The sequence below is a fragment of the Eumetopias jubatus genome, unplaced genomic scaffold (assembly GCF_037043125.1).
Source record: "Eumetopias jubatus isolate StellerSeaLion01/CBP00866 unplaced genomic scaffold, mEumJub1_p1.0 scaffold_10, whole genome shotgun sequence".
Taxonomy (NCBI): domain Eukaryota; kingdom Metazoa; phylum Chordata; class Mammalia; order Carnivora; family Otariidae; genus Eumetopias; species Eumetopias jubatus.
The window spans coordinates 22,349,419-22,365,575 of record NW_028274816.1 but is presented as its reverse complement, the minus strand read 5'-3'; the positions used below and the strand labels follow the sequence as shown (position 1 = coordinate 22,365,575).

At 40.9% G+C, this 16,157-nt stretch overlaps 1 protein-coding gene across 4 annotated transcripts in view; it reads right to left on the bottom strand.

Moving 5' to 3' along the window:
• Positions 1–3,764: 3,764 nt before the first annotated feature.
• Positions 3,765–16,157, bottom strand: part of NFATC3 (nuclear factor of activated T cells 3) — a 126,271-nt gene continuing 113,878 nt past the window's right edge. For 2 of the 4 annotated variants that reach the window (XM_028090629.2, XM_028090646.2), the window contains one exon: positions 3,765–3,969. In XM_028090629.2, the coding sequence (XP_027946430.1) occupies positions 3,848–3,969 (122 nt within the window). In that variant the 3' untranslated portion in view covers positions 3,765–3,847. Of the gene's footprint in view, positions 3,970–10,852; positions 10,971–12,338; positions 12,443–16,157 lie in introns of all 4 variants that reach the window. The other 2 variants (XR_003607209.2, XM_028090636.2) reach the window with 2 other exon arrangements.

Here is a 16,157-nt window from a genome sequence, read left to right as displayed (position 1 = left end):
GTGAGGGAGCCAGGAGGTAAGAGCTGGCTGATGTCTATCATGTCTGTCTCGGCATCCAGAGAACCACTAACCTCAACCAGGTGCCTGCTTTCTGGGCTTGTCAGAGCTCTCAGAAAGCACCTAGAGGAGCTCAAGCCCCAGCTCCATCTCCCGCTTGTTGCTCTGCCTGTCCACCCCAAAGCTGATGGCTGGACCCTGCATGCAGGGCTGGGGGTGGAATGGTGTTACCCTCCTCCCGATGGCCTGATCCGGCCTCTGAAAAGCACCGAGAGAGCCTTTGGTCGGTTTTGGCTGTGGCCCATACACACAGATTCTATGGGGCTGATGTCCACAGCAGGCTGGCTGGCTTTTTAAAAATATAAGCCCTGGTGCCTTCAACGTATGACTCCTGGGAGCTTCTGCATAAAGATCCCAATGTTCTACCTTCCCCTTTCCCTTCTGGCAGGGGGCAGGGAGGCAGAGAATGCTGGCCCCAGCCCCCAGGATACTTGACCCTTAGTGGCCACATTGTGTCTTGGGTCTAAGGGTAATAGCTCTCCTCCAGCTTGGCACAAGGACTATCAGGTGGCAAGATCACAGGCTATTTTGATGGACTGTACTGCAATATCCCCAGAGGACACTAGGGGGCAGGAGGCCCTCAGAAAAACTCAGGCTTGAATTTTAAAGGGGACTCTCTGCCTACTTCTCATGCACACCTTGGGCAGGCCAGTTGTCCTGAACTCAGCAGACATCGTGGAATGCCCTTTGTACCCATTAGAGGGTACAGAACTGAAGCTTCGGAAGGAATTTGGAACTCTACTCACTCCTCCGTAAAATAAACAAAGGTTCCTAACCAAGTGGACTTTTTAAAAGCCAAAGTGCCCTTAGCTTTGGACCCCAGAGTGTGGGGCTCCACACCTGCCACGAGCAGAGGTAAACTCAGGTGGATTTCCAGGACACTGTTAACCTGTCACTGTTTATTATTTCAGCCCTGTAACTGAGGAACCATGAATTGCTGGCTCTCCCCTTTGTTATGTTGTGTAAGGAGCACTAGACTCCTATACAAGGTTTTCGAATACAAAGCGTGTAAGAAAACACAATTCCACGTCCTGTAAACATGGAACCAATTCCTTAACTGTACATCGCCCATTTTATAAAATAGAAGGTTTCAACTTGAGCCCATCTGAGCCTTGAAGATGACCATCTATTCTGAATGTTAAAAACAGGGCTTCAAGTCTGGGGAGGGGAGGCATGCCTGGGTGGCACAGTCGGTTCAGAGTCCCACTCTTGGTTTTGACTCAGGTGATCTCGGGGTCTCCCTCCCTCCCTCTCCCCCAAAATTAATAAATCTTTACAAAAACACCCCCCCACCCAGGGCTTCTTGGCCAGATCCAGCAGAGCTCTGGTGATAGTGGTTAGCCCCGGGCAGGGGTGGATTGCACTGCACGCACCACACATGAACCGAAGACAGGACATCTAGTCCCTTTAGAGCTGTTCTCAGCCGTGTTTCTCTCTGTATCTCTAGTAAGTAGAAGGCTGCTTATCCCATTCCTCAAACCAAGATGTAGCACAGGTTGGAAGGGGTAGGGTAGGTACTGAGACATGCCCAGTTGCTCAGTGTTGCTACTAGAAGTCAATTTGCATAATCCAATGAACATGTGCTTTAGCGCCATTTACATTGCACAAAGTTTAGTCTTTACCTGCAAAGCCAGAAAATATTCTTAAACCAAAGACTTTACAAAATGATACAAGACTGCTTATATATTATACAAAGCTCTTTTAAAATTTAACTTTTATTTTAAATAGGAAAGCATTTCTAGTGCTACAGGCATCAAGGTATTTAAAAGGCATCAAAATTTGGTGCATAGCAACTCTGGATCATAGAGGCTTTTATTCCTGAGGGCAGCAGAGCAACCCCCAAAGGGTCTTGCAAGGCGAACTCTTGCAAGAACCCCATGTGAGGCAGCTACCCCAGGGGCAAGAGGGTGCAGGCAAGTCCAGCCAACTGTCTGGAACTTCTGTCAGGGGCCACCTCTCACAACCCCTCCAAAGGAAGCTGTGGGCTGCCAACTACAGGCCCTGAAGCAAATCTCACTATCCACACTCGGACACAAAACTTTTAAAGAAAATAGGAAAATACCCAGCTCCAGGAGGGACCAGAGTGATTTGCTGAAGGATAGACACTTTGCTCTAACTAGGTTTAGGGGAAAAAAATCTAAATCATGGTTTGAAGGGGAAAAAAAGACCATCTTTATCCTGTAGGAGGTCAACAGCTCCTACCTGGCTGACCAGAGGTGGTGGGCAATGAGCCAGCTCCCCCTGCCCAGGCCTTACTTGGCCTCAATAGAGAGTCCTGGCATCTAGGACTCATAATCCCCTGGAGTAATATCATCAAGCCCTTGACCAGCTCAGCACATTGTCGCGCATATAGGCACTCAAAAAAATTTCCTTCCTGAATAAATGAAATTACATGATTTCATTTGAAAACATACTGCAAACTTCAGGTGCTTTGAAATGGGCCCAGTCTTGGAATAGGTACTAATCCCATTAAAGGGAGGGGGAAGGGCAGGGTTTGGAAAAAGCACCCAGCTCGGGCACCTCCTTTGGTAGACAGCAGGCTGGAGTTTCTTGCTGGCCCCTGCCCTGGGCACCAGCCTCACCAGCAGCAGCACCGGGGCATCTTTGGTGTGGAGGGTCAGGTCTATGATGCTACCTCATGTTTGGGTTTGCCTCAAAGCCTTTTGGGGAAAAGGATGGTTTTTAGGCCATGCAGATGGGACGAGGGTAGGCCAGAATCATTTTAGGCTGTAAACAGAATGACGGATAAGCCTTCCATGCCATTGTGAATCTTAAAAGCTTCCCTTCTGGAGTCCTGTATTTTCTCTGCTCTTCTGAAGCATATAGCTCATTTGTGCTTAGCTTCTGACACAGCCTGGCCTCTAGAGATGAGTTAGAACCAGCAGATTTGCCTAAACCATCATGAGGCTGTGGCTTCAAAGGTTATAGAGCAGCCAAATGCAGATACTCCCAGTTAGAAAAGGTCTGGGACCAGAGGACACAAAAGGGAAAAGCACTCCACAACCTACTTGTTTGCAGGATGGCAGGGTATTAAAGCTACCAAGCTAAAAAACCCACTGTTCAAAGTCACCTTACATGTAGCTATCTTATCCAAGGCCCTGAGGGAAAAAAGCAATTTCAACACGGAGTCAGTATGGAGAGACTGCAGCAAGATTACCTAGGAAGTTACAAAACGGCTACGCTCTGGAATGTCGTTTTATATTCCAACATGTCAATGATTGGAATGGTCTCTTCTTTAAGTTTACCTTTATAAAGAGATATGAGCTACATTTGGCTTTATTTCCTATAAATCTATGAAAGTCTTTAGGACATGCTGAGTTTCTGAGGCATTAGGTGTGGGCTTAGAATTTTTTTTTCTTTCATGTTTGCCTCTGGAAGGTTTTATCAAAAGTTCCTACTTTAAAAATATCATCAAAGCTAAAGAGTCCTTCAAATGACCATAAAGGAGTACAAATCACCAATCATAGCTAAGCAACCAAGTCACTTGCAAAAGCAGCACCTCTGAAATGGAGAGCCTGCTGCATTCACACTCAAAGCACCCATCATATAAAAGTATCCTATTTAAATACAAAAAGCAAAGCTCATTTCCCCAAAGCTCAGTCTATGCTGCTCCTGTTCTTTTACAAAATCTACCCAAGGCCTGAGGTGGAGGAATGCTGCTTTCCCCACATACAGTGATCCCAACTCCTGGTGCCAGTCCTGAAGGCCACAGAGTTGGAAACCCAAGGTCCAAGGAGAGAAACATGCTGAGAAGTACATGGTGGTGGACACATGGCTGCAGTGAGCACTGTCAGAGCCCATCGGATCTTCCTATATCCAGGGAATCGGGACCCGGGAGGGGAGCCTGCCTGCTCCCCGCTGTTCCTTGGGAAACAGAAATCTGGGACATGTCTCTCCCAATTATCTCGTTCACTGAAAAACAAGAAAAAGAATGATTAGCGACCTCTGTGTGACTGACTATATGACGCTCAATGGCGAGTTCCATGTCAAAGACATGTTTCCCCTTTCCAGTTTTCTATAAAGGTAAATGCAGTGCTTAAAGCCTGCTCCTAAACTGAATGGAGACATCATTCCAGACCCCTCCTCTTCCCTTTCAGTTCAGTTTGGTTTGGTTTGGGAAGGGAGATGGCTCAGAGAACAGGAAACATTCTTACCCTCACTCTAAAAGTTAATGCTCTGGAGAAGATAGGATATATCTGAAATGAGTTCATGTTAATCTAACTTTTCCTTAATTTGCATCCTTTTAGGAGGGTTTTCTCCTGATTCCTGCAGTGTACTTTGTAAACTGAATGCAAATAAACTGTTTTGGTAAGAATAAAGGAGGATGTGGCAGTTATTTTGTTACCTTATGCTAATACAAGCATCTTTTATTATGTCGGGGGCATTTATTCTCATCCTTTCAGAAAAGACTCTTGCTTTTGTGTTGGTTTCTATGACAAGCCAAGCACTTCAAGGAACAAAAAACTTCAATATTAAGGAACCAGTATAGAAAACAATATCCCAGGGGCTCCTGGATGGCTTAGTAGGTTAAGCTGCCTTCGGCTCAGGTCACGATCCCAGGGTCAGCAGGGAGCCTGCTTCTCCCTTTCCTCCCTGCTTGTGCTCGCTCGGCTCCCTTATGTTATTGCTATCTTTGTCTTTCTCTGTCTCGAATAAATAAAATCTTAAAAAAAAATACCCCCAATTCCCCCAGTAAGAACCTTTAGTTCTCTCATGATGAGAATTCTTTGCTTTGAAATGAAAATTCTTGTATCAACTAAAGATTATACTCTTGGGCATTTACTCAAAAGAACTGAAAACATATGTCTACATAAAAACTTGTACTCGAATAGAAGTTCACAGCAGCATTATTCATAATAGGCCCAAAGTGGAAACAACTCAGATGTCGGTAACCAAGTGATGAGTGGATAAATGAAATGTGGGCTATCTATACAGTGGAACATTATTCAGCCACAAGAAGGAATGAAGTTCTAATACATGCTACAACATGGGTGAACCTTGAAAACATACTAAGTGAAAGAAACCTGACACAAAAGATCATATATTGTTTGATTCCATTTGTATAAAATGGCCAGAACAGGCTAACCACACAGACAGAAAATAGGTGGTTATAAGGAGTTATGGTGAGGAAGGAATAGGGAGTGACTGCTAATGGGTATGGGGGTTTCTTTTTTTTCCTTTTGGAATAATGAAAATTTTCTAAAATTAGATAGTTGTGATAGTTGTACAATTCTGTGAACATAATAAAACCACTGAATGGTCTATTTTCAAGGGTGAATTTTATAGTGATGAATTATATCTCAGCACAGCTGTAATAAATGAAAAGAGGCGAAGACAAAAAATTTTTATACTTAGAATGTGATGTGATCATAGAGCAAGGGAGACACTAACAATCACTTAAAAAATCTTCAAGTATTAACATCTACTCTCTTTATAGTTTAGGTAATTAAAAAAATTCTTCAAATTCATATACTGATGGCTGTAAGAAGGGAACTCACTTCACAAATACTAATGAGCATCTATGAGAGTTTACAACTGAAATTTTGTATCTTATTTCAATCTTCACAACATTTTAAAGTAACTACTAACCCACTTTATAAATCAGTTAACTGAGGCTTTGGTCACATAATTTGCTTAGTGAATGGTGGAATCAGTTTCCAAACAACTGTCACTTCTTGGAGGCCAAGGGAAGAGAAACAGGGAAATAAATCATTTAGACAAAGAAAATGTGAAAGACCTGGACAAATGTGGTGATGGCTGCGAGAGAGAGGAGTATGGTGAGAGTAAGGAGAGGGAAACAGGAAAGAGACAATACAAAAGGGACAAATATAGAAAAGGCACCTGTTATTCCAAGCCACATAACAAGCAAGGAACAGTGTTTTCAGTGTGGATTCCACGTGTAGATCTATGGGCTAGTCTCATGCTAAGACGGAGCACAAGGATGGCCCATGATCTTTGCACATGGCCTTTCACATAACTCACCACATCAAATTACTCGTAGGGGTTGTCATCATTTGTCTCTCAAATAGCTGGCAAGCTCCTGAAGGGCAAGCAAGGTACCTTACTAATGAGGAAATATCAATTTCTGATGACTGAATAAATGGATCCTAATTCAATACAATTACTTAGAAACTATTGGGAATTAATATACTGAAAGTTCACTAGGTGGTGCGGTAGGAAGGGGCCCAAACAATGTTATTAAGACTAATGCATGACATCCGATTTTTTTAAAAAAAGATTTTATTTATTTGACAGAGAGAGAGCACAGCAGGGGAAGCGGCAGGCAGAGGGAGAGGGAGAAGCAGGCTCACCAAGCAGGGAGCCCGATACGGGGCTCGATCCCAGGACCCTGGGATCATGACCTAAGCTGAAGGCAGACACTTAATGACTGAGCCACCCAGGCGCCCCATCATGACATCTGATTTTGATTTTGACAGTGTCTATTTTAGACAGGTCTCCCAGCAGTAGCAACAAGTCAAATAGAGAAGCAAGTACCAGCAGAGAATCATCTTTTCCCAACACTTATGCCCTCCAAGGACAGTAACTTCAGAAATGTTCCAAGCTGCCATGCAACACACCTTCTTAAATTATCTCACTGCTCAAGTTTTAAATCTACAAGGTGATTAGAAATGGTGTTTTATCATCATAAAAAAACCACATGATGTATTGTGTCTTTATGAGGAAGTCAATGCTTACATTTTCTGGAGGATGAAGGTATATATCCAGCATTATCCACCCACTTACCAAGTATACTTTTTTTTTTTACTTTTTTTCTTTTAAAGATTTTATTTATTTATTTGACACAGAGAAAGCGAGAGAAACAGAGAGCAAGCACAAGCAGGGGGAATGGCAGGCAGGGGAGAAGCAGGCTCCCTGCTGAGCAAGGAGCCCGATGCGGGACTCAATCCCAGGACTCTGGGATCATGACCTGAGCCGAAGGCAGCCGCTCAACCAACGGAGCTACCCAGGCGCCCGTTTTTTTTTTTTCTCTTAAGATTTTATTTATTTATTTGACAGAAAGCACAAGCAGGGGAAGCGGCAGGCAGAGGGAGAAGCAGGCTCCCTCCTGAATAGGGAGCCCAATGCGGCACTCGATCCCAGGATCCTAGGATCATGACCTGAGCAGATGCTCAACCGACTGAGCCACCCAGGTGCCCCAGTTTTGTTTTGTTTTGTTTTTTTAAGTATAGCTGATGCATATTTACATTAGTTTCAGGTGTACAACTTAGTGATTAAAAAAACTTAATGGGGCTCCTGGGTAGCTCAGTTGTTAAGTGTCTGCCTTCGGCTCAGGTCATAATCCCTGCGTCCTGGGATCGAGTCCTGCATCGGGCTCCCTGCTCAGCCGGAAACCTGCTTCTCCCTCTCTCACTCTCCCTGCTTGTGTTTCCTCTCTCACTGTCAAATAAATAAACAAAATATTAAAAAACAAAAACAAAGAAAACTTAGTGATTTGACATTGTTATTTCTTAAATAACAGTGAATTGCTTGCAATTTCATTTTCCACTTTCTTTTGAATATATATGCATGAATTTATTCATTTAAGCCCTAGTCCAGAAAGTATGTGAGATGGCTTTATTTTTTTTTCATCAATTTAAGAGCAGAGTTTTACCCCTACTATGCAATTTTATCATTTCCCTCCTTTAAAGAGTAAAGTGAATTCAAAGCCTAGAACAAGAGTCAACAGCCCTAAACACCTGTGCTAACAGGTTATGTAGGTCACAGCATTTGGCCCACTTGGGACAGCTGCGGTTGACTCCTGCTACCCAGCACCTGGATCACCTGTGCCACCACAACAGTCAGCAGTACTTGTTGTAAGAACAAGTTTTTTAATCCAAAAATTGCTATCCAAATTAACAGTCCACTGGAATGCTATTTCTATACATAAGAATGAGGTGTTTGAGTAACAACAGGTCTCTTATTTGGAGCTATCTCCAATGTTAAGGTTTCAGAGCTAGAGCGGACAAGCATGGTATGGGATGAAATCTCACCACCAGGTGGACAGGGGCAGAGTAACCCAGGACACTGCCCCTGGAGTAGACAGATATATAGTCATATACACAAAAGCCCAAAGGGCCTTTCTAACTAGCATCTGAGCATCTTGAGCATTTGTGTAAAGGATTTCTGGGTATAACTAGACTCTATTTATGTATGTTATTTCATTTTGAAGCTACAAGGAACATTCATCCAGGTTTGGCAAATTCACCTTTTCTTCCCTTCCTTGTACCCCAAGTTTAAAGGTATATAATCCATTCTCTGGTGAACATTTTATGGAGACGTTATTTTTTATAAAATGAAGCCTCCAATTATTTTCTGAATTCCACTGAAAAAAACAAGAGAAATTTGGAAGTAAAGGAATGAGTTTAAATGGATGAGAAATCTAGTATTTATGGTTTATATTATTCTACAACACAGTTTTGCTAAGATATACTTTTAGGTTTTGATAAGTTGTAAGAACACCATCTAAAATACATACATTAGGAGTGCCTGGGGGGCTCAGTCGTTAAGCGTCTGCCTTCGGCTCAGGTCATCATCCCAGGATCCTGGGATCGAGCCCCACATCAGGCTCCCTGCTCGGCGGGAAGCCTGCTTCTCCCTCTCCCACTCCCCCTGCTTGTGTTCCTGCTCTCACTTGCTCTCTCTCTGTCAAATAAATAAATAAAATCTTAAAAAAAAAAAAACTACATACATTAAATAATTGAATTCACCTATTTACGGCATGAGTTGGAAGAATTTGCATTTATTAACATACCTTCTCAAACTAAAGACAAAAAAAATTCCCGAAAATTCAGAAAGTATGGTAGACTGCTAACTGTCCTAATTCATTCTTAAGTAATTGAATTTAACTACTCACACAGCCACTTAGCTATAAACTACATTTCCCAGCTTCCCCTTTGTAGGTAGGTATGGCCATATAATTTGTTTTCTTCCAATGAAATATGAACAGAAGTGATGTGTATCTTCCTCATCCCAGGCTCAATAACCTCTTCCTTTCCTTCCCCAATACCTCTTGCTTTGGGCCAAGACTCAAGTCAAAGTGGTAACTCTGCTTTGATAATAACTAAGGAAACAGAGGAACAATGAAATAAAGGGAATCCTGATCTGTGAATTACCATGAAGTGTGAGAGAAACTTCCAATGTGGTTAAGCCATTGTATTTTGGAATCTCCATTAGAGAGATTTTTATTTATTTATTTTTAAAGATTTTATTTATTTGATAGAGAGCACAAGTAGGCAGAGTGGCAGGCAGAGGGAGAGGGAGAAGCAGGCTCTCCGCTGAGCAGGGAGCCCAATGCAGGGCTTCATCCCAGGACCGTAGGATCACCACCTGAGCCGAAGGCAGCCGCTTAACCGACTGAGCCACCCAGGCGCCCCTTATTATTTATTAACAAAAATAAAACTCATCACCATAAAGGTAATACAGAAAGAATATTTAAGTATTTTAAGCAAGAACTAAGATAACCAGCTTGAGCTTTATCAGGCCAAGTTTTTAACTAAGTCATTTTAAATTTCACCCTAAACATTAAACAGCTTTCAACCACAGGACAAAGTGAAAATATATGCACAAAGATTAGAAGATATCTTTCACTTTTTTTTTAAAAGATTTTATTTATTTATTTGAGACAGAGAGAATGAGAGAGAGAGAGAGAGAGCACATGAGAGGGGGGAGGGTCAGAGGGAGAAGCAGACTCCCTGCCGAGCAGGGAGCCAGATGCGGGACTTGATCCAGGGACTCCAGGATCATGACCTGAGCCGAAGGCAGTCACCCAACCAACTGAGCCACCCAGGCACCCCTATCTTTCACTTTTTAACAGTAGCTTTACTACTAGTAAAGGAAAATTATGACTTTTTTTTAAAACCACACCTGACAGAGGAATCAGTCTTATTAAGGGTTCTTTCTTTTTAAGAAATCTCTTATGTGTCTGATACTATACTCAGTGTCATACAGATCTTTCCTCTAGAAAAGGCTGTAACTCAAAACATTCTTCAAAGACAAACATTAAATCTCCAGCTGAGTAAACAGTACACAGGTATCTAAAAGTGTATTCAAGTATCAGCATGTATCCTTTTATATCAGCAAAAAATGAAATGTGAAAAAATAAAAACCAAAACCCACTTCTTTTTACTTTAAGATGCTGGATTCAGAAGAATTTTAAGATTATAAGTAGGGGCACCTGGGTGGCTCAGTCGTTGGGCATTTGCCTCTGGCTCGGGTCGTGATGCCAGGGTCCTGGGATCAAGCCCCGCATCGAGGCTCCCTGCTCAGCGGGAAGCCTGCTTCTCCTTCTCTCACTCCCCCTGCTTGTGTTCCTGCTCTTGCTAACTCTCTGTGTCAAATAAATAAATAAAATCTTTAAAAAAAAAAAAGATTGTAAGTAGATTCCTTCTATTTTTTTTTTTTTTTTTGGGTATATTGTACATTTTCTCTGGATAATCTTGTCCATTTCTATATACTGTTGACTCCCAAACCTATTACCTCCGGGGACCCAACCTGAGCTCCAGAACCATATGATGCATTCCAGCACCTGTGCTATGGATCCTATATATTTGCCTCTTCAAGACTTGCTCCAAAAGTTTTCTTCACCCTTCCAGCTCTTCAGTCAATCTACCCACCTTCCCTCCTGGATCTTTCTCATCATTACTAAGTATGGTAAGGCTCTCTACCTTAAACAAGCAAGCAAACAAATAAAAATCCTAGAACCCACATAGCCCTTTATATCTAATTTTTTCTTTCATTACTTAATATCTTAAAGGAGTTATATACACTGCCTGCTATTTCATGTTTCTGTTCTTACCTCCTGTTCACTCCTTAGTCATACACTGACTCCTTCATTCCAAAGAAACAGTTCTTACCAAGATCACTAGTGACCAACTTACTTGTCGCTTCATACATGGGAAGAGCAATGGGGTAAACTGTAGAAGAGATAAAACTTTAATTTTGGTTCAGCTGTGATAGAACTAAGGTGATTTACTTAATCTTTCTTCAGTTGATCTTCTCAACCATAATATGAGGAAATTCATTTAAATCTTTCTGGTTATAGAGAGGAAGGTTTGGGGGGTGGTCAAAATAGGTAAAGGGGATTAAGAGATACAAATTTCCAGCTTTAACAATAGGTAAGTCATGGGGTTGTAATGTAAGCAGAGGAAATATTGTCAATGATATTGTAATAACCTTATATGGTGACAGATGGTAACCAGCCTTATCGTGGGGATCATTTTGTAATATATAAAAATATCAAATTACTGTGATGCACATCTGAAACTTAACAGGATATCGTATGTCAATTATACTTCAATTTAAAAAAAAAAAAACTCTCCTTAAAGAGATTCAAGAATTTAGTTGCCATTTTTATTCCTCTCATGAGTAGAGACAAGAATGATGTGAGACCAGGGTAGGCTCAGCTTCTGGGAGAAGGCAGTGTTTTGGTGCCTTGTCTGATGGGGCTTCAGTATCCTAAATATAAAGATTTGGGTAGTCCCCTTCCAAATCTAAATTCATTAAAATTAAATTCAAATGACATTTCAACAATTATAATTTGTATATTTATAATTTACATATATAATATACAATATAATTTGTATATTTACAATATATAATTTGTATATTTAGAATCACACATGTTCTCAAGTAACTTTCAGAGTCTTTGAAGAAAGGAGCTGTGTGACAGTGAGGGAGAGCTCTGTTCCTGGTGGGTTGGTGAGGTAGAGAGGCCTGAGGCCCAGCCCCTCCCTCACACAGACTTCATTTCTCTGGATTCTTTGTAAATGGAATTCCAGAAGAACTATCAGGAGTGCAAACAGGGGCCCACAAGGCAGGCTCATGATCCAGGTTGCCTCTGGCAAATAGATAAAATTTCCTGCTTTATTTCCGTTTCATACTGCCTCACATCAAAACTTAGAGTACATGACCAGAAATCAGTAGGCTTATACACCTGACTGGTAACCAGGTTTACTCAGGACCCAACCCATAGTATCCTTTTTTTCCCCCAAGCCAAAGAATTCTTATAGATGGGCTTCTCTGCTTTAATTAATTCAGTTAAACACTTGCCTTCTATTCAAACCCAGATTAAATTTATAAGCACTAGTGTAAGAACCTGAATGTGGTTAGATTTAAAAAGCAGAATCTTGTAGTCAAAGTGCAGCTCCAAAGATAATGAGTGGACCTATCAAGAAGACTGCCCGTGTATACCCCCATCCTCTGTAGCACATGCAAATCCAGCCACTGCATGCAAATACCAGACTTGAGTATAAAAACAATGACACATTTCAATCAACACTCACCCTCTAGATTCTCCAGAAAGGAGCTGGACATGAGAGCTCACTGTGGTTAGGCCATTTCTCTGCTGAACCTGATGGCTGGTGTTCCAAGTCAGACATAAACTGGTCTGTGTCAAAGAAGACAACATCACTACTGAATGGAACAAACCAGAGAGTAACTTAAATCTACTACATGCCCAGCCTGTTTTTTCTATAATCAAGAGGAATTTAACCATCCTTTATCTGTCAATCACTACATAAAATGGCTCCCCATATTTTATTAAATAATATGAATACTGGAGTCCAGAGAGTTTAGGTAATGGCTATTTCCTAAAATTAAAAGGCAATAATTTTAAAAAGTCACAATGATGGTTTCAGCAATTTTTTTATTATTTACTTTTTTTTAAAGTAAACTCGACCCCCAATGTGGGGCGTGAACTCATGACCCCAAGATCAAGAGTGTCATGCTCTACCGACTGAGCCAGCCAGGCACCCTGGAGTCAGCAATTTTATATGACAGATTTAGTTTCAAACAAAATAGTTTTTATTAGATTGGATCTATTAGTAGTTCCCAAATACTTGTCTATGGCTATATCAGAATTATCTGGGCACTTAATAAAAATAGTAACTCCTGGGTTCTCCTTCAAACCACAGAATCAAAATGCCTGAAGGATAGGAGCCCAGAAAACGATATGCACAGGTAAATCTGAGGGTCGTGGAGGAATATTTTTTAAATTAAAGCCCATATTTTTTTTTTAAAGATTTTATTTATTTGTCAGAGAGAGAGAACACAAGCAGGGAGAGCGGCGAAGAGAGAAGCAGGCTCCTCACTAAGCAAGGAGTCCAATGTGGGACTTAATCCCAGGACTCTGGGATCATGACCGGAACCGAAGGCAGACGCTTAACTGACTGAGCCACTCGGGCATCCCAAAAGCCCACAATTATTAGCAGGTTATGAAATCAATTCAGCAAGTTGAGAATAGCATCTTTTTAAGAAGAAATAAACAAAATAGAAGATAGCAGGTTGCATTTTCTTTAATAAAGGTTAAGAATTGGCCTCTGAGACCTTCATGTTAGTTGTATATACATTTTTGTTTGTTATGTACTAAGTTATGCTATAAAACTTCTTATTGTAGGAAGCTGTCAAAAATGTTTGAAAGTCACTGTATTCAAGAGTCACCATTGGTCAGTTTTGTGATAATGGATGACACATTCAGACACCTAGTTAGAGAGCCCAAACATAACGATACAAAGCCTCCTCCTTTGGCCTATAAGGAATTATTTTTGGCCATTGCTTATTCAACCTCAAAGAAAAGGACCTAACTTTTCAGATTCTATAAGAATGCTTATTTTATCTTAGCACAGAAGACTCTGTATATAGTCTCTGTGAACAATAATTAATGCCCTTGTCTTAGGCTGATAAAGGAGGTAAAACAAAGGAGGAACCAATCTGTGCAAAATGCAGCCTCATTAAGGGGTCAAAACAAAACAAAACACAAAAGCCAGAAATCCTTTGTGCTTACAGGCAAAATTTTTCTGCCTTAAGCTTCTTTATTACTAAATTTGAGATCACTCACCAAGTTCTCAAAGAGGATTTAAGGATTACAGTGTATGTGAAGTATTTTAGAGACTGAATATACATAGTCAAAAGACTTTCTGAGGATGCCCAATCTCCGATACAGAATACTCCAAAACAGACATGAGGATATAGACCATGTGATTCTAGATACATCAGCACATAAATAAGAAGCAGCCCAGGAACAAAGCTAAGAGGCCAGCAGACCCTAGTGACTTTTGAGTTGATTTATACAATGGTAATTTCATATTGTGCTTATGGAAATGTGCAGTCCTCAAGACATCTTTCTAGTTCCTTGAAATACTGTTGACAGCTTCAAAAAAGACCTGATTCATTTCTTCCTATCACAAAAACTGTGACAAAACATTTGAAGAATTAACACCAATTCCTTCTTTCTTTCCTTCTTCCTTCCTTCCTTAATATTTATTTATTTGAGAGAGAAAGCAGGAACATGTGGGGTGGGGAAGGGTGAGAGGGAGAGAGAGAATTTGAAGCTGACTCCCCTCAGAGACCCATGAAGGGCCTATCACAACCGGGAGATCAAGACCTGAGCTGAGATCAAGTCAGAAGCTTAATCGACTGAGCCACCTAAGCGCCCCAATACCAATCCTTTCTTAAACTCTTCCAAAAGATTAAAGAGGAGGGAATATTTCTTAACTCATTCTAAGGCCAGCATTATTGATACCAAAGCCAGACAGACACTACAAGAAAAGAAAACTACACAATATCCCCTGTGAATATAGATGCAAAAATCCTCAACAAATACTAGCAAACTAAATTCTTCAGTATACTAAATGTATGTATCATGGCCAAGTGAGATTTATTCCTCGAATGCAAAGATGGTTCAGCATATGAAAAGCAATGAATGTAATTTACTACACATTATTAGAATGAAGGATAAAACACTACATAATTATCTCTATTGATGCAGAAGCATGTGACAAAATTCAATTCACTTTCATAAATACCCAATAAACTAGGAATAGAAGGAAATTTCCTTAACATGATAAAGGCCATATATGAAAAACCCACATCATACTCAATGGTGAAAGACTGAAAGCTTTCTCTCTAATATCAAAAACATGACAAGGCTGTCCACTCTTGCCACTTCAATTCAACATGGTTCTGGAATTTCTAACCAAAGCAATTAGGCTAAGGAGATAAAAGGCATCCAAATTGTAAAGGAAGAGGTAAAATTATCTCTGTTCATAAATGATCTTATACACAGAAAGCTTGAAAGAACTGACATACAAAAAAATGTTAGCACTAATAAATTAAGTCAGCAGTTATAAGATATCAACACACAGGGGCGCCTAGGTGGCTGGGATGGTTGAGCAGCCATCCGACTCTTGGTTTCTGCTCAGGTTGTCATCTCAGGGTCATGGGATGGAGCCTGGCGTCAGGCTCTGTGCTCAGTGTGGAGTGTGCTTGTCCCCCGCCCCCTCAAATAAATAAAACCTTTTTTTTAAAAAAGATTTTATTTATTTATTTGAGAGAGAGAGAATGAGAGATAGAGAGCAAGAGAGGGAAGAGGGTCAGAGGGAGAAGCAGACTCCCCGCTGAGCAGGGAGCCCGATGTGGGACTCGATCCCGGGACTCCAGGATCATGACCTGAGCCGAAGGCAGTTGCTTAACCAGCTGAGCCACCCAGGCACCCAAATAAATAAAATCTTAAAAAAAAAATCAACACACAGTATTCAGTTGTATTCTTTTTTTAAAAAAGGATTTATTTATTTGAGAGAGAAAGAGGGAATAAGAGGGAGGGGCAGAGGGAGAGGAAGAGAGAGAGTCCAACACAGATTCTGTGATGAGCATGGAACTTGATGCGGGGCTCAATCCCACGACCCTGAGATCACCAACTGAGCTAAAACCAAGAGTCCAACGCCTAACTGAATACATCACCCAGGTGCCCCCAGTTGTATTCTATATACGTTCAATGAACAACCCAAGAAGGAAATTTAAAAATCAACACCATTTACAATAGCCTCAAAAAGAATAAAATATTTAGGAATTAGCCAAGGAAGCATAAGATTTGTACACTGAAAACTAAACATTGCTGAAAGAAATTAAGGTTTCTAAATAAATGGAAAACATCTCATGTTCATGGATTGGGAGGCTTAATATTGTTAAGATGATAATACTATCCAAAGCAATGTAGAGATTCAATGCAATTCCTAACAAAACCCCAACAGCATTTTTAATTTTTACTCTTGTGCTCAGAATTTTTTTTTCTTTTTTAAAGATTTTATTTATTTGAGAGAGCGAGA